An 18,569-nucleotide genomic window follows, 5' to 3' on the forward strand; every position below is an offset into this window, starting at 1 on the left:
GAATTCAACACAATGGAAAGAGTAGATAGAATAGCCTATTTGCAGCTTATGAGGAACGGGAGTGGAAAGCTCAGGGGAGCAATGACCACAGTAGTATTGATGAAAGAGAGGGACCAGAAAATTTAAGATCGAGGCAGTCTATCAGATGACAAGCATTATTATTATTTTGTCCAGGAGTATGGGAGAGGTGTTGGAAAAGCCCGCCAGAAATAGAAGCAGTGTTCAATTCTTGGTCTTTTCTCTTAAAAGACAATAAATTTCAATTTCTACAATAGAGAAAGTGAAGGAGGTTAACTCTGGTTCTTTTATCTAATTTATAATCATGATAATCATGAAAAAGACTGCACAATTGTGAAGTATATCAGTAATTTCAAGTTCTGATATCCCAATCTGGGTTATATTTGTCCATCTTTCTTGCTACACACAATATGCATATATAAGACATGCATATATGACAGGAGACAGAAAAATAACAAGGTTCAAATTTCAAATTCACTGGTACAAAGATTCAAGCTGATCATCAGAAGTACTGGTCCATAAACTACAACACTGTCAATAGGCAAGTGCTTTCACACCACTGTCGCAAATCATTTTTGAAATTAAAAAACATGGAAAAGTGTTACTGCATGACAACACAACATAATTAGAACAAAATCCAGAATTATGATTTCGGGCTCTACTGCCTCAAACCTAATGTTTACAGATGAGTATGAAGCTACTGAAAAATGTAAGCTTAATTACAGTGTTTATAATTGAAGGAATTATTTTTAATCCTTTCAAAGTTAAGTTTTGCAATTCAGAGTGAAATGTTGACATTAAGCAAAAGTGTTTTACATTCCATTGCAAAATGGGGAACAGATCCGAAAGAAGTATTTCCATGCTAAAGTTCAGAATTACACCGGAAAGAGATCAGTGATTACAGACTAAGCAATTTGGGATATTTCTTGAACTCCATATGGAGTTAGTCACCATTGAAATCAAATACATTTTAAAAATGAGTGCTTTTTAAAAACTGAATGGATAATCACTCAAGAATACCATACAGATACTCATACTATAGTATATAAAAGCATTTATATTTAAAAGATTGCTAATACAACTTTTTCTCAGTATTCTTTAGAAAATATGTCATATAGAAATGTTATAAAAAAATCTGTTCATGCTGAAGTACAAGCAAATTCTCCCAAGCACAGCTACCTACCACTACTGTAGTTTTGGAATCTTTTCTAGACAGCTCTTTCACAGCAATTTCTTCAGAGACTGGACCAAATGTGAAATAATTGGGGTAAAAAGCTCCAGCTAATACAACCTGTGGAAACAGGGACATTACAATATAAACATAGCACAAAGCTGCAGCTCTCCCTAAATTTCTTTAAACATGTCCAGTTTACTTGGGCAGACAGAAATAGAAATGTTGAGTGTACAAAACAGATACACTAAACACTACATGTCAGTGCATTTAAACATAAGGGGGTTGAAATTGCTAGACCCTTCTCCAGTGGGAGTGGGACAGAAGGGCCCAAAATCTGGCTGGGACACAGCCTACGCAGGAACTTCCCACTGGGTCTTGTAAGGGAAGAACCTCTGCCCACCCCTTACAAGGCCAATGATGCAAAAAAGCAGGGCAGAGCCAGGGCCATCCAAGTTGGATCATAGGTGCACACAGCGTATCAGGTTGTACAGTTTGTGATGTAAATTATGATCAAGATTTACCAATTGAGAAGCAAGGTATTATACTGAAAAATATTTTGTACATAGAAACATTCTCAAAATAAGCAGTACCTGCAGAATGAACCTCTGCTTGTGCACACTCTCTTCATTTGTACACCCATGGTGGTGATCAATATATATATTAAATCGTTGTATGCGTTCTTTAAGCTCCTCATACAACTGTGCCACCTGAAATGCACATGAACAAGTCAATACTTACAGGAATTCACCTCTCAAAAATAAGTGGGTGTGGGGGGCATTTAGCCCATGTAGTTAATTCTTTCACTGAAACTCATGACCCCCTCCCCCTCCTTCCCAAAGCATCTAATTGCCTCCTGAATGGTTCCATAAGTTTTGCCTCCACTACCTTATCCAGAAGACCATTCCTGATATTAATCTCTTTCATCTCTCTCTTAGGTCCCCTCACAGTAATCTTCTTTCAAGACTGAAGAGTCCAAGTTTCTCTAACCGTTCCTTATAACTCAGTCTTCTGATACTAGCGATCAGCTTTGTGACCTTTTAATGCAGTTTCCATGGCCTGCATGTTTTTCTTATGTCTCAGTGAAGAATTCTGCGTTCAGTCCTAAGGTACAGCCTTACTAGAGCACTATATAGCCTCAGATTTAAATTCTACTGATTTAGCTTTATAAATTAGCATCGTTAATTGCTACTCTTAACACAATTAATGTTAAGCTTTCTATCATTCCATGATCTTTCAACTTCTCCACTAGCTAGTTTGATACCAGTATTAAATACTCTCCCTCCCTTTTTTCTTCCAATGTGTAAGATCTTTTAGTTATCTGACCAATTTATAGTGCATTTCTAAATCCATATGATTTATGTAGATCAGAAAAAGTAGGGGCCCCAACACCAATCCCTGGTGAACTCCACTCAGCATCTTCCTATTCTGTCATCACTTCCTATCTCGTTCCCACTACTTCTCTCTAAGCAGGTTTTGCGTTTTACCTTTTACCTAGGATACCTAATGCTTTAAGCTTATGTAGCAGTCGCTCATATAGAACTTTATCAAAGGCTTTCTGGGATAGCACTTCCTCAAAAAAGGTCAAGGAGTGTAGTGAGGCAGGATCTATCCCTTCAGAAACCGCTTTGGCTGCCACTTACTAGGTTATTTTCATATAGATCCTCTAGTAACTTTGTTCCTAATGATCAATTCTATTATTTTACCAGCTACCAATGTAAAACTACTGGATTTGCCTTCTCGCTTTCCATGAAAATAGGTTCAACTTTCACATTTCCAATAGAGTGGGATCTCCCTGTATTTGTTGACTTTCTCACTCATGATAGTAACATAGTAACAGTTTCAGCAAGGAGACGACTTACGGGCCATCTAGACCACCTATCCACAATATTCCTTTGGAGTATTTCTAATAACCCTGAATCCCATTTGTTGATGAGAACCGGTCTAGTTTCTTCTTGGAACCCATTAAGGTTTCTTGTTCCACAACCTATGCAGGTAAACTATTCCACATACATACCACTCTTAGTAAAAAAAAAGCTCCTCCTGCATTCCCTATTATCTTCTGTTGTCCTTAATTTGTAAATATGACCACTTGTGCTTAAATTCTGTAAATGGCAAAGAAGCTTACTTAGATCTAATTTGTCCAAATCTTTCATGACTTTAAACACTTCTATCATATTCCCCCTCAGTCTTCTCTTTTCAAGAGAGAAAGGACCCAGGGTAGTCAATCTTTCCTCATACATCATTCCCTTATGTTCTGAGATCAACCATGTACCCCTTCTCTGTATCCCTTCAATAACTGAATATCCTTTTTGAAACAGGAAGACTAAAACTGCACGCAGTACTCCAGGATTGGTCTCACCAGACTCAAATTCAAATTTTAAAACGGCCTCTCTGGATTTATATGGTATGCCCCTCGTTATGTATCCCAACATTCTGTTTGCTGCTTTTTTTTAAAAAATGGAACAGTCTAGGAACATTGCGCTGATGGTTTGAGTGACCTATCCACTAAAATCCCAAGATCTCCCCCCTGCTCTGAACTTTGTCGATTTCATGCCAATCTCACACCACCCTAGGATACACAGCATCCATCCCTGGGGATTTAATGATTTTGAGCCCTTTCAGCATGTCTATGTAAGTGACATCAAAGTCGCTGGAGTTTTGTGGAATGTCCTAGTGAACGTCTTCTCTAGTGAATACTTCCAGGAAATAAACATTTAGTACGGTTACTGTTTTTAGTTCATGCTCCATTTCAAACTCATTTGCATCCATAAATAATCTCAATTCTTTGATAACTCATTATAATAGTGGAAGAATTTATTATTGCTACATTTGACTTCTACAGCTATGTTCATTTCTGTCTCAAAAAAAAAGTGTTTTTTGGGAGTTTTTTCTTTTGTTTTCTTCAGATTCCCTACAGGTTTAGTAGAGTTTGCCTTTCTTACTTATTTCTTTTTTCTATTTCCATCACTGGATTTACACATCACAGTATCAGTACCAATACCAGATGCCAAACCCAATAATCACCAATCACCTCCAACTCACTGTAAAAACTTGTTTTGGCAACAACTGCAATTTTTATAAGCATTCCCTCATATTGCTTTACTACACTAAATACTCGTTTAATCTTCACCTGGAATGTGTGAACTATGTTTGTAAGCATCTTTTGTCACTTAGTTTGGGTTGCATTGTTAAATGAAGAGCGTGTGGTCTAAAGACTAGTAAATGAGGTCTTCGTCATCCAGATATGGACCGAGCACAGGATGCAGCCTGGCTGTTATTGTGCACCCACCATGTTTGAACAGCCTATGGACACTATCCAAGCTCATTTATGAAGACTGGCCACCTGGTGAGGTACCAGAGGATTACACATGAAACTGTATCCTAACACAAATCATTGCCTTCAACAGATGAGAGGGAAAGTTGGAAGATTTTTTTTTAAAACTGCACTTATGAACATATTAATTTAAAAGTTACTCTCCAATCAATCTTACTTCAATGCAGAGTATGTTTAATTTTACTCATACTAAGAATTTTACATACAATTTCCTGATAAGATGGTAAGGATGCTAGTTAACCAATTAACCAATTTTGCCCAAGATGAACTGCCTGGAAGACCTTTGGAGGATTAAGAATATTCTTCTGCCCAGGTGCTTTGCCTGCCTGGGTGAAGACACTCCTCCCCTCTGTGAACCACACCACTTTCCATTCTTGTTGAAACACCTCTCCTCTCTCTCTCCTTACTGGGGGCCATACAGCCCTTCTCCTGCTTCTTCTCTTTACTGTAGACAAATACACAGAAAAAAAGACCAATCCCTTTTCTTCCTTCCACCCATTGCCACAATTGCAGAAAGAAATGGCCCACAGACAAGGCAACACAAAATTCACTTCAGTGGTAGTTCTGCTACTTTCTTCTTACCTAAACCAGGTTCCTTTCAGCGAGTTAAGGAAACTTACAATTGAGGAGAAGGGAGATTTGAATGGAAACTGAAACCTGGCTCTCTGAATGGAAGCCTAGAGCTACCAGATAATTAGTAAACCATCCTGTATTAACGATGTTTTTATTGCAATTTAATAGTCCATAACAATAAACTCACCTCTTTTATTCTTTTTATCTGGATGTAATTTGATTTTCCCCATTCTAACTCAGCCTGTGTCACATCAACAACAGCAGTTAGAATATGTTCACATGATAAATGAGTTTATAAAGACAAAATTTAATACCGAGACATGAAACATCAAAACACTGGATTAAGAATGAATCAAAAATGTCAAGAACTAGTCACGAAATGGAGCTGTACATTTTTCACAGACTGCATCAGTTGTGTAGAGTTGCAAATTCAAGGAAATTTATAATGTTCCACACTTATTTTTAGGAGATGTTGATGAATTTCATGGAGCTTCACTGACTCCACATAATAAATGCAGCCCAAGAAAATTATACAGCCTTGCAATTATGGACATGAGTGTAAACATTTTTAATTAAGCTGAGGGCAAATTGTATGGTTGAAGGTCAAGACCATCAACCTACTTCAGTAGTCATCGATTATATTAGGTATGTTTTTCTCCTCACAAATAAAAGTGTACAATAAAACAATGAAAAAAAGCATGTTCTGGTCTACCTTTAAAACACTTCCACAAGTCTAAATGGTATTGAATGTCACAAACAAAAACACCACGGTGTCAAGATTACTGAATTAAGATACATTTTTGATCATTACTTCTACTTAAATTTTATAAACATATTAAAAATATATACCAGAAATAGAATACCTGCCATCAATGTACATTAGGGCAGAGTAAGAGCAATCAAGTCCATGTAACTCCAAGTTGTTTTCTGCTATTAATTTTTCAATTCTGTATCCCTCTGATCTCCATTTGGCTTTCCATCACTCCCTTCCCCACCCATACGCCTTCGATTGCTAGTTGAATAGAAGACTAGCAGACTGCAAAGACATCTCCTCTGATCTGGATTGCTTGCAGGAATGAAAATCCTGGTGGTGGGGCTTCTCATTCAACCACAGAAATCCATGCGTTGATGGTGCCCCATGATAATGTTAGATAGAAAATTCCAGAATTTTGGTCCAGCAAGGATGAAAGATGTCCAAATCAGGATGATTTGTGACTTAGAGGGAAACTTGGAGGTGGCTATACTCCCATGATCTTACTGCTCATCCTTCTCAGTGGTAGAGATCGAGAGCTGGGGGGGGGGGGGGGGGCTGCGCGTTAGTCAATGAAAGCTAGGTGCGTTGCTGTAGTGCATGCTGTAGCTAGCACATGCTGCAGCAAAAGTATACTGGTGGTGAAGGGTGGATATTAGTCTAATAGTAGGGGCACCGATCAAGCAGAACACTCTGGCCTGAATGGTGTTGAGCTTCTTGCATTTTGGTGCAGCTGCATCCATCCAGGTGAATGGCGAGTATTCCATCAGACTCTTGACTTGAGCCTTGTAGATAGTGGAAAGGCTTTCAGGGTTCAGGAGGTAAGCCCCTTATCACAGTTTACCCAGCCTCCACTCTACTCTTGTAACCACAGCGTTGATATTCTTGGTCGAATTAAGCTTCTGATCAATGGGAATCTTAGCATGTTGATGGTGGTACCATTGAAGGTCAAGAGGAGGTAGTTAGTACATTAATTGCTGGAGATAGTTATTGCCTGGCACTTAGGTGACGCAAACATTACCTGTATCTTGACACTTTATCCCATCAGTCTGCGTTCGAGTAAAAACCTGAATAAAAAGTGTGCCAACCTAATTCTAACTTAGTTTTCTTGTTTTTTAAAAAAAAGGTTTCCATCTTGATCAAATATAATTTAGTTTTTGAGGTACTCCATTTCATTGGTCATGAATCTATACAATATCAATATGGTGTCAGTCTTATTCTAATTCACGAAGGATTAAATGTAGTGCTTGAATATACTTAAGCTTGGAAGAAAAACTGCTTCTTAAATGAAAATACAGGATAAATGGTTGTCAAATACTTAACCGGGAATGTTTTTTTTAAACAAAAGAGACAAACATGTACTGACCCTGGGAAATCGCAGTTGTCCTTGTTCTCTGCAAGTACGCCAAGCCTATCACAAAATTCATAAAGGATAATAAATCATTTGCAATTCAGGCTTATGATGCTCAAAGCTATAGAACACAGAAGGTGGATTCAGAAGGAATGATCAGAGTTGACTTCTCAGTGATCAAGACCATGGGAGTAGAGAGGCCATGGGAGAATGGCAAGGTCGAGTTTGAACTTGAAGGTGAGAATCAATTGGATATTCAACTGCAGGAGAAGGGGAGGGAATAACTATAGAGGCCAATGCTGTTCTCTCTTGACATCCCAGTACACACATTTCCAGCAGAAATACTGAACAACGATCAGGAACGTGAACTCAAACCAACTTTCTCCTCCCTACCCAGGAGATTGGAGTCATTGTAGTGCCCCAGCTGAGATCAGATAACTCAGCGCAGACTGGGAAGTCGAGCCTGGGATTTTCATAATCTGACTGCCTCAGATTCTGAGTTATAACGCTACCAAAATTAAGTTCCTAACTTTTCATGATGTATTTTTCTTAAACAATTTGGCAGTACTCACTATTACATTGAAATGGATAATGTGAAGTATATAACTGAAGGGGTTAATTTACCTTTGAAGGTATTAGTGGGCAAAAAAATTTCTAAATTCAATATGGCAGTGAAGTAATGTTTTGTCTTATTACATAACCTTTTATGTAATACAGTGCAAGTTTGCAGACATATAATTTTCTGAAAGTGATTATTTTATTACCTTGAACGCATTTACAAGTGCTATACAATCACTTAATGTTCCATCTGAAAACTCCATTTTATTCCTGCATAAACACAAATTATAATTAAAACAAAGATCCACTAGTCTAAGACATTCACATATGCGCGCGCGCACACACACACACACACACACACACACACACACAAACTTAAATATACTAAAAATCTTACATCTGTATGCACTCTGTCAGCACCACTTGACTTCCTGTTACCATGTTTTTGTCTCACTTCTTGTGTCAATTTCTTTTTCATTGTAATTTCCTATGTCTACATTTATAATGGAAAATGTCTATGTAAACTTGTCACTGGTTGTGCAATCTCACCACCAGGGCCCCACAATTCTCTCAAAATCCTGGCTGAATTCTTTTCCCATCTGCCACTAGCAAAATAAAAAAATAATTTCACATAACAATTAAATTTATCCGTTGAATTCTATCTCGTGTCTTTTAATGCCTTCGTTAAAGATTTACTTGAAGGCTTCAAACTCTCCCAAAAGCCTGGGCTTAAAGTTAATATTTTGCCCTGAGCTGTAAGACTATGAACTGAATGTGGATTATGCAGTCTGAACATTTGCAGTATATCTAATCTCCCAAGATTCATCAGTACCAGCCAGCTACACTGTAGAATATTTTTCTTCAGTTTCTGCTCAAAGGTTTTTCAAAATTATTAGAAAATAGCTACAGAACAAATTCAAAGTCTTTACATCGGTAAATGTAGTAGATATTGTTAAAAACAAAGAGGCTGTATGTGTCAAAGAGAGAATACACACCTATTGTAGACTTTGTTTCATGTTCTATCAACAAGAGAGGAGCGGGTAGAGAGGGGGAGAATGAGAGCGGGAGAGAAATCTGCAATTAGGCACATCTGGATTCCCAATTAACCTACGTGGCTAGTGACTAATGTATTGGACTCTAACCTACCCAACTCGTTCCTTTCCAATTTACTGTGAATTGCCATTTCAGTGCAAGTTATATAAAATCTAAGTGTTATATAAAAATGACAGCAAGGTCCAATTAATGAAAATGGAAAAAATGGTGGAATAAGGAGTTCTCAATGAAGTTGAGGCACACTGTTGGAACAGAGCAGAGGGAGTTTTATCCTGCAACTAAACATGTAACACCATGGTCTAGGAGTGCCTGACACTGGGTACCAAAAGTAACAATACTCCATTAGCCAATATCTCTCACCTTGATTAGCACAAAATTAATTAAAAACTTATTTTTGCCCATAAAGAAAATAATTCTGGTCTCCTCACACTAATCTAGGGTGTGCAGTCTTAATCCAATGAATCTCTGCCAAACAGAGATTCTAACTCTCATTATTTTGTGCTTTTCTTATCTCCAACCATCTCTCCCAGCTAGCATTAGTAACTTATGATGTAGGGTGGGCAATAATAGCTGGAAACCTGTATACCACCATTCTATGCTACCCATTAGTTCAATACTGCAGTTACATTCAAACTTTGCTTCTAATAGTCTTTTGTGACCCTTCCTTTAACATTAATAGAACATTCTATTAGCTTAGCATCCTTTTCTCTCCTGTTCCCCTTTTCCTCCCCCACAAAAGAAATTCAACTTTACCGGTATCCTTCAAGGTGCTGCTTGAAAGGCATTGCAAAAAAGTTTTTCAGTGAAAGAGCAGCGGCTATAAGGGAAAGTTAAAGTTTATTAGAATGATTTCTGAAATCTGTCATTTTATTTTATAATTTATTCAAATGTAATATTCCATCGATATTTCTACATTCTTACCAATAATTAGGCACTCCTCTAAACAGCCAAACACGTGTCCTACGACTACAAGTTTTCCTAATTGGAGATCCACTGGCAAATATGCCAATACCTTTCCTAAGAAAGTTAGATCTCCATCATATGGGTTTTCTACTCCTTTCATTTCAATAGAAAGTGCTCCCACCTTTATACATAAAAAGACAAAATAGCCATATTAATGTTTTTCACCACTTATGAAACACCATGAGTATACAGTGACTATTCGCTGAATGATAAAACTATTACAGGTTATTAAAGCAAATCTTTTATATTAGTTATTGGTATTTAATGAAAAGATTCACGACTGTCAGTATTCAGAGACTGGTCAGCTACTCGCCTCTTTCAGTAGCAGGACTGTGCGTTCAATGTCTCTCAGATTAGGTGGAGATAAAGCAGAAGCCAACAAAGCCCTTGGTTCTCCCATATCCAGTAATTTGACTTTCAGTACAGTACTGCCCAATGGACAGCGCTAAAAAATTCACACAAAAAACAATGTTTATGTTTTTTCTCTTTACATACATGTACCTCACAACTTGACCAAAAAAAAGTTCTAGAGCATTTAGTAATAAATGTATAATTACAGAAATTGATACACCTGTGTCTAACAAGCATCTAATGTATTTCATGTGACAATACTTCAGATCATAATGTAAATTTTCAAAATAACTTTTCTTAAAATTAAGCATTTAATATTTGTGCTAAATGTCTCAATACTACAAAGTGTTTTAACAACTGAATAAAGCAAGATGGCTCAAGTCAGTCTCATTTTGAAGTGAAAGCAGGACAAAGTGTTATTTCTTGAAAAAGAGGTTTTTACCTGCATCTCTGGTACCGCACGATCAGGGATGCAGTGTGTCCAGAAATCATTCGTCACTAGACGATAACAGTATCCTTTTGAAACACGACCAGCACGACCTATTTGAGGTGTAAATGAAAACTTGCTTGAAAAATGAGAATGAAGCAATTTCTCTTTGCAAAATCTAACAATGCATTATAGCATTCAGGTAATGTAGAATTTCTTTGAATTTCAAGCTGTAGGCAGACAAATCCCATTCATACTATCATGTCTTTATTACATTTATTTGTCTTTCAAATGAGATGTTAGCGGTCTCATCTGCCTATTCAGGTGGATGTAAAAGATCCCATGGTACTATCTGAAGAGAGCTCTCCCCATGTCCCAGTCAACAATCATCCCTTAAAACACCACCAAAACAGATTAACTGGGCATTTATCTCATTTGATATTTGTAAGACCTTGCTATGCACAATTGGCTACCAAGTTTACCTGCAAAACAGTGACTAACTTCAAAAATAATTAATTAGCTGTAGAGTGCTTTGGGACATCCTGAGGACACTAAAGATGCTATATAAATGCAAGTTCGTTCTTTCTTCTTTTATTCCAATAATTTCAATGGAAATATTTGAAACATTGACAAGCCCACCGAGATATGTAACCTATTTTAATTTCTTACATGCAATTCACCACACAGTGAAACGTGTGCATTTATATATTAAAAATTTAGTGAACAAATTATCTAACTGACAAGAGTTTGATTGGAATTCATGAGTGCTGTAAGTAGTCCAGTAGCTCTACCAATTAAACCTTGATTTCCAACAAAAAGACATCAAGCTCAAGTCTTATAGAAAAAGGCAGGCTCCAGAACTGAAATCTGTGAAATATTTTACCCCAAAAATATTTGATGAATTTAAAACAGGACTCTTTCTTACCTTTCCTCTGATTACAGCTCATTTTTGAAGCCCAACTCAACCGAAGGCTCTGGTAGTTTGTATCCTCATCACAAACCAGAATACGAGTTAAACAAAAGTCTATCACTAGCATTGTTAGAACAAGAAAAAAAAATATTTGCAAAGCTGAACAAACTAATTTTCAGATAGTTGCAACAAACCCACAATTAATGCTTTTATGTTTAATTAATAAGATTTTAAGAAAATATACAGTTCAAAACTATACCAAAAGTATATTCATTTCCAGTTTAAGCTACCTATTTGTGGCTATTCCTAAGATCTGATGAGTCTCTGCTGAAATACAAAACAGCAATTAGCAGGAGACAACCTCTACCCGATTCCCTTTATTTACATCAAATCTGGATAAACACTTGTCCAGGTTTTTCCAACAACATCATAAATCTATGAGATCATCGTGGGGCCCTGAAAATGCCTTTCTAAAAAAAAACTCTGCCCTTTTTTTGTAGCGGTCCACCTTTTTCTGTGTAGAGGGGAACACCTTAAACTACAGATGGGCAGAGGTGGCAAGGTCCCAGAGATGGAAATAACTAACACAAGTGATGCATCCAAATCCAAACTACAGTACAACAGCTGAATGAGGACCTGATGATGCTTCACACGAGGGGAACAAGTTCCATGAAAGCAAAGAATCTAGCTAATATAATGATCTCCTGACAGACCCATGGATATAGACTTGGATGAATCCCACCCACAGCGAAGTGCCTGACATGTATAGAAACCTAGCATTATGTTTATGAGTCTCTAAGCCAAACTGTTGAGAAATCCACACAGGTAGACTTTCCCCGATATGAAATATACACCCTCTCCGTCTAGATACAGACCCAAATTAAATCCAAAGAGTTTAGGCAGCCACTGACAGACCAAAGAGTGGTAGCCCATAAATCTGCGGGTGGGCACTGCTGGCATTTAATCAGCTAAAACCACACACCCTACCAGCTTGTCTAGCCAGGACCATTCTATCCATTAGGGCATTGGAGCTAAGTGGGAAGAATTCCAGCCCCCAGTGAGGTGCCATTATTGAGCCAGATTGGCTTGTCAATCAACAGCACCCTAGAGTAAAATGCCAGGCTCAATGAACTGATTATCAAGTCTGGCACAGAGGACTGACTTGGCTCCAAACTTCTGTTACCAGGCATGTCATCTCAGATCCACTCAACCCCAAAAGCACCTTATTTACACGCCCCCATCAAAAAGGAGGACAGTCACTGGTAGGCCAATTAGACAACTAGTAAATATGAATTTGAGCCTTTGCTAGGCGGCAGCAGGTACTAGGAATTCATGAGCACCACATCCCATAAAATGAATGCACCGACACCATGCCCCTGGCCACAACATGGACCAACACAATCATCACATTTCTGGATTTTTTGACGATTTTTCCACAGAAAGGATTTGGAATAGAGTTACTTACAATACTGTGTGCGTGGGGGGAGGGGGGGGGGCAAGGGTTAAAGTAACATTAATTCTCAAGTTTTAAAAAGGCACCTAGACAAAAGGGTGGTTAATATGGTAGTCGGAAGTCCCTACTCCCGGAGACACAATAAGCAATGTGTTAGTTTGTCTGGGTATTTCGAAAGACATTTCTCACTACTGTGTTGGAAACCCCTTGATCTCTGTTGGGCTGAGGGGCAGGTTTTTTGACACAGATGGAAAGACTTGTAAAAACAGAGCACAGACACCAAGAAAAGCAGTTTGCTGCACAGGCAAGGCAGGCAGAAAAAGGCTGTGAAATTGCAAGGGACTGGAGGGACAGTAGTTCTAAGCTAGGCGGTAGGACAGGATGCAGGACAATTATTCTGTTTAAGATGCTGCACCGAAGTGGGGATAGCATTGCATGTTCTTTATTTTGTATAATTACCCGATTATAAATTGAATTGCATTAAGCAATTCTGACCATACCTATTGTTTTGTACACGTGTTACAGTGAAATGAAGCAACTTAACAGATGAAGCAATTCTCCCTTCAGAATACTCAGTGAAAGGTCACGAAAGGCCAAGTCTTCCCTCCTTGCAACCATTTCCCCTTTGTGCCACACATCCAACTGACAACTTGGTCCTGGATGTCACATGAGCTGCAGGAAGCCCTTCCATCACATGCCTGCGATTTCTGAACCATGAAGGAAATTATTTGGACACCTGTATTATATACCACAAGTTTGGCCTTTTCACCCCCTCTCATCACAGTCCTGAGGTTGGCATTACTATTATGACAACTGGGACAGATGCCCTTTGTATCCTCCAGACAGTATTTTGAGATGTCCTCTTTAGCTGTGCAAAGCCCTGCTAGTGAGCTTGGGTCACCCACCACCATACCCACACCGCTTTGATTATTGTTTAAGAACTAGTGCACAAGATCTCCAGGTTACTCCATCAACACCACAGTATCATTTGCAAAAAGCACTGCAGTTCTTCCAAAAATATCCAGAACAAATATCCAGAGGCCATTTCTTACATTGAACAGGATGACAGTGGATAACCTCACCTCAATCCTCCTTGAAGAGAGCTGGTGTTAGCAAGTTTTCATTTCATACACTCTTGAAGATTACATTGTTGAAGTAAACAGACCAAATACAAATTCAAGATTTGGCCATGTACTCCCATAGCTTCTGGGCTCTTCATGAGGGCTGTATGAGGTAACTAGGTTTAAAAAAAACCTTCTGAAATTGATGCTACTGATGGTGCATCCTTACTGTACCTTTAAGATCTGGCTCTGATGTATTCAATCAAACAATCTTGAAATGGTCATCATAAGTGCATGTCCTCTAAGTGTTTGAAATACAAGTTTAGAATTCTTTTATGAATTGCAAACTTAGTCATAAACAGTAAAATCCATATTAAACAAGACAGAATAATGAAGACCTACCATATTTAACATCTGAAACTGTGACAGAGCTCTCAGCAATATTTGTTGACAAAATAATCTATTTTAAAAGGAAAATAGAATAATGTTCTAATGTGAAATATTAAGTAAACAAATTAGAATTCCATAATTTCTACACCGATCTTACAGCATAAAGTAACTAGCAACAAAGGCAAAAGCACTATATTAGAATGTAAATTCCATACATTACAAAACAGCACAGAACTTCAATGAGGACATATCCATCTCACATTGTTAACAAGAACTAGTCTATCCACATATAGTGACATATTTGAATGTTAAAAATGATCCAGCAACACTGACCGGTAGCCCTTTTCTCAGTACTGTAAATATTTATAGACCACTACTGCCCTTTGACTTTGCTAATGGAGGAAACTACAAGCTACTTTTACCCAATGTAACTACATTTCTGCAATTTGCCTGTAGGAATCTGAACTAAAAATAAACAGCACTTTGCTAGAGTAGTACCAGCTGTCAAAACGAGGAAATAATAGCCCAACTTCCAATAAGTCACAAAACCAGATGCAATTTTATTAGCGAGCAATTCTAATTACGGTATTTTTTGCAACTATTTCAGTGTCACTCTCACCTTTCTATAGCCAGGTACAGGGGTCAGGAACACATTATTCTGTTCTTCCAAGGTCACACTTGAGTGCAGTGGATACACATGCAGCCTACAATCAGAATACTATACTTTATTTTGAGAGCTTTATGGGTAAGAATGTGTCACACAAGCATGCTATTTTAAGCAAGAATCTCCAGCTTTTTGTCACTTCTGTATTGAAGGAAAAGTACCTATCTCTAGTTTTACTTTCATACCAAAATTTTGCACGGACAGAGTCTAAACATGTTAACACATTGGAGTAGAGATATATGTTGTGTAATTTACAACTAAAGAAAACTAAAATAGAGTGCAAGTGTGGCCAAACGTTCAAAGCTCAAGGCAGGAAAAGAAAAGCTGTAAACTGACAATGATCCACAACATTTAAACTATTTACGTTTACTAGTATAGTAAAGGACTACAGCAAAGAGCAAGGAATGAAATCAGAGTAGTTAACGCTGACGTGAAGCTTACATGGGCAAGATATGCTGAGTGGTCTCCTTCTAAGCTGAAAATTTGATGATCTATGATTCTACTCTCAATGTTCAGGAATCAATATGGCTTTTTTTTTACAAGTTGTGCTTCCAACTATTTACTTAAAAAGTGTCAGTATACGATTTAGCAGCTATTGTTTTAACAATGCTTACGTTAAAGTTCAAAACCCCGGTCAGAGTGCCACCTACAGGTGTAACGGGTATTGCAGGTAAATGTTGACAGTTTTATATTGAAATTTGCAATACATGGGGCTCAATTTTCAAAGTAAAATCGGGTGGGTTGTGGGCGAGGAGGCACTGAAAATTGCCACCATTTCAGACCCGCCCCCAGCCCGCCTTCAACCCGCCCATTTCCAGTTTTCACCAGGGTGGGAAGAGGGGCGGGTGACCAACCTGCTTCCAGGTGGCGGGTCGGGCCTTAAAACCTTTCACTGAGGCTTCAGGCCTCCATTTTTCTCAAATTTCCGATTTCAACTGTGGGGGGGCCAGAAATCCCGGGCCTTCTGTTTTACGCCTCATGAAAGGAGGTGAGAAGGCCTGAAACTAACAGACGGGTGCCTAGAAAGGCAGAGCTTGTGGGCCCGGAGGAACAGGAGTGCTTCCCCCAGGCCCAACAAGCCTACATCCGCGACCCCCGACCCTACCACCCCCGATCCTCCTCCCCTCCCCCCCCCACTCCGATCCTCCGACTCTCCACCCTCTCCCTCAACGATTGCAGAACCTGATCCCGACAAACACCCCCCCCCGACCCCCAATCCCATCCCCCATGACTCAGGATCCGTGCCAACCTATGCCCACCACCCATCCATACAAAGACTGTGACTTTCCCAATTTTATCTCTGACATGGAAACCTTCCAGTAGATGACTGCAGCAGTAAGTCACTGCAGTTAGCCCCAATAGGTCATGCTGGATTAGCTCTGTTGCCGACCATGAGGGACTAGGACTTGAAACAGGCCTCAGAGTTGCATTAGTCATCAAATTTTGGGAAATTGTGCTACCCTCATTTTGAAAAATTCAGAAATTTGCAGCAACTTGCATTTATATAGCACCTTTAATGCAGAAAAATGTCCCAACGTGCTTCAGAGACATGCAGAAAACAATTGCTAAAAAGCAAAAGGACCAAAAGCTTTGTCAGGAGGTTTTTCTTCCCTATTACATGCCTTGAACTGAAATTAAACCACAATAATAATGCCTTACCTCTTCTGAACCATAGAGGTGAGCAGCTCATGCAGACGATTTATTTCTGCCAGGCCTGAAGAGAAGGAAGGGTAGAGGTGAAGAGAAAGAGGTGGGGAGAGAGAAAGAGAGAATGCATGAAAGTGGATTCTTAAGAAAATGTATATCCTGATTTCAAATATTGCACATTTCACTTTTCTGTACAAGAAAGCAAAAACTAAAAATTGTTTTGAATATGGAAAGTAGTCTGCAGCAAGTTTTTTTTTTGAAAAACCTTACAACCTTAGTGTAGAGCCAAAGAATGCTGAGGTGCTCCTGGAAAAAAAAAGAGGTCTAGCCAATCAATAACTCCATGTGGTTCATCTCTGATCAGAAGAGCAACAGCCAAGCCACATTTCCCTGATGTTAAAGTGTAGACTTCAGCACGGAGTAACCATCCTCACCCTGGTCTATGAGTTTGAGCTGTATACAGTCCAGAAGCAAGAGGTGGGTTTTCTCCAAAGCCTCCCAAATAAGACTTTTATAGAACACAAGCTCTTCTGCCGACATTATTAACAGCTTTATTAGTGTAGTTTGGTTGAAATTACAATAAAACCTGTAAATTACAGACACCTTAGGGACTGGCATCAGCTGTCCTTTTTTTTGCAGACATCCTTATTTTCAAAATGGTCATTGCATATACTGTAAAAATTTTCAGTAGAATGGGGAGTTCTTTACCCAGCATCCAAAAGGGCAGAGAAACCACTCCATCACTGGGATAGAACTGTGCAAGCATTCAATCCCAGAGATAGAGCAGTTTCTCTGCCGTTATGGTTGCTGGGTAAGTAGCTCCCCATTCCATAAAAGCTGTTTCTTTCACAAAACCCACTGCCGCCTCGTGTTGACCTGCATGTCCCGTGTTTTAAGTTGTAAACAGGCATGGTGCATTGAAGGCTGTCTGTAGTTTGCAATTTGCATGTCCGTGGTTTCAGAGCGTCCCTTGTATATGTTACCATGCAAGTTATTTGGGTCTTTTGGGAGTATCCGTTTATAGAGGTTTCATTGTATTACGTCAAGGGACTGAACGTTTGTAACTGAAGCTTGGTACCCTTGTTGAGGAGAGATGGTAGATAACATCTGAGTCACACTCTCGTTTACAAAATTTAAATATTTAAACAATTTCTAAACATTACCTGGCAAAAATACCAATACACTGCCACGGTTCAAGCTCATTCCTGTTGACCTATTAAAGACAAGTTAAACATATTTCATATTAAGATTTGCTTCACAATTGATCTTGTAATGAAATGCAAAATTAACGCATTTGTGGATAAACATGCATGGAGACATGCAAAATATTGCGTTAGCTCAAGTACTTTAAATTAAAATACTTGCTTGTCACTTACCCCTTTTCTTTACTTTCTAGCTCATCAAAGTAGTGGATTAGAGATTCTGCCATGTTATAGACTTCTGGCAAGATTTTTGGCTCATTAGAAAATGAAGGTGCTACCTAGGAATTATGTGTAGAAGGACTGTCATTTCATATCTTAGAATGGAGTGCACATCAAAACAATGCAAGATGACTTTTTAAAAAATTCATTCTTGGGATGTGGGTGTTGCTGGAAACATCCCTAGTTTGCCTTGAGAAGGTGGTGGAGGGCCTTCTTCAACTGCTGCTACAACTAAGTGACTTGCTAGGCCAATTCAGAGGATAGTTAACAGTTAGCCATGTTGGTATGGGACTGGAATCACTTATAGGGCACACCAGGTAAAGATGGCAAGTTTCCTTCCCTAAAGGACATTAGTGAACCAGTTGGGTTTTTAATGACAATCCAACAGCTTCAATGGTCACTTTTACTGATACAAGCTTTTATTTCCACATTTTTTTAAAAAAACTGAATTCAAATTCTCAAATTGCCAT

The 18,569-nt window shown here is 38.6% G+C and overlaps 1 protein-coding gene across 1 annotated transcript in view; it reads right to left on the reverse strand.

Moving 5' to 3' along the window:
• Window positions 1-18,569, reverse strand: part of tdrd9 (tudor domain containing 9) — a 95,302-nt gene that overhangs the window by 31,178 nt on the left and 45,555 nt on the right. Inside the window, exons 8-22 of the mRNA XM_067991721.1 lie at window positions 18,055-18,158; window positions 17,842-17,891; window positions 16,691-16,745; window positions 14,987-15,071; window positions 14,380-14,437; window positions 11,479-11,583; window positions 10,569-10,666; window positions 10,089-10,220; window positions 9,734-9,896; window positions 9,566-9,629; window positions 7,966-8,029; window positions 7,217-7,261; window positions 5,287-5,340; window positions 1,783-1,899; window positions 1,202-1,309 (exon numbers count right to left, since the gene is read on the reverse strand). Coding sequence (XP_067847822.1) covers window positions 1,202-1,309; window positions 1,783-1,899; window positions 5,287-5,340; window positions 7,217-7,261; window positions 7,966-8,029; window positions 9,566-9,629; window positions 9,734-9,896; window positions 10,089-10,220; window positions 10,569-10,666; window positions 11,479-11,583; window positions 14,380-14,437; window positions 14,987-15,071; window positions 16,691-16,745; window positions 17,842-17,891; window positions 18,055-18,158 — 1,302 coding nt within the window. The remainder of the gene's footprint in view (window positions 1-1,201; window positions 1,310-1,782; window positions 1,900-5,286; window positions 5,341-7,216; window positions 7,262-7,965; window positions 8,030-9,565; window positions 9,630-9,733; window positions 9,897-10,088; window positions 10,221-10,568; window positions 10,667-11,478; window positions 11,584-14,379; window positions 14,438-14,986; window positions 15,072-16,690; window positions 16,746-17,841; window positions 17,892-18,054; window positions 18,159-18,569) is intronic.

Source organism: Heptranchias perlo, chromosome 10 (assembly GCF_035084215.1).
Source record: "Heptranchias perlo isolate sHepPer1 chromosome 10, sHepPer1.hap1, whole genome shotgun sequence".
Lineage (NCBI taxonomy): Eukaryota > Metazoa > Chordata > Chondrichthyes > Hexanchiformes > Hexanchidae > Heptranchias > Heptranchias perlo.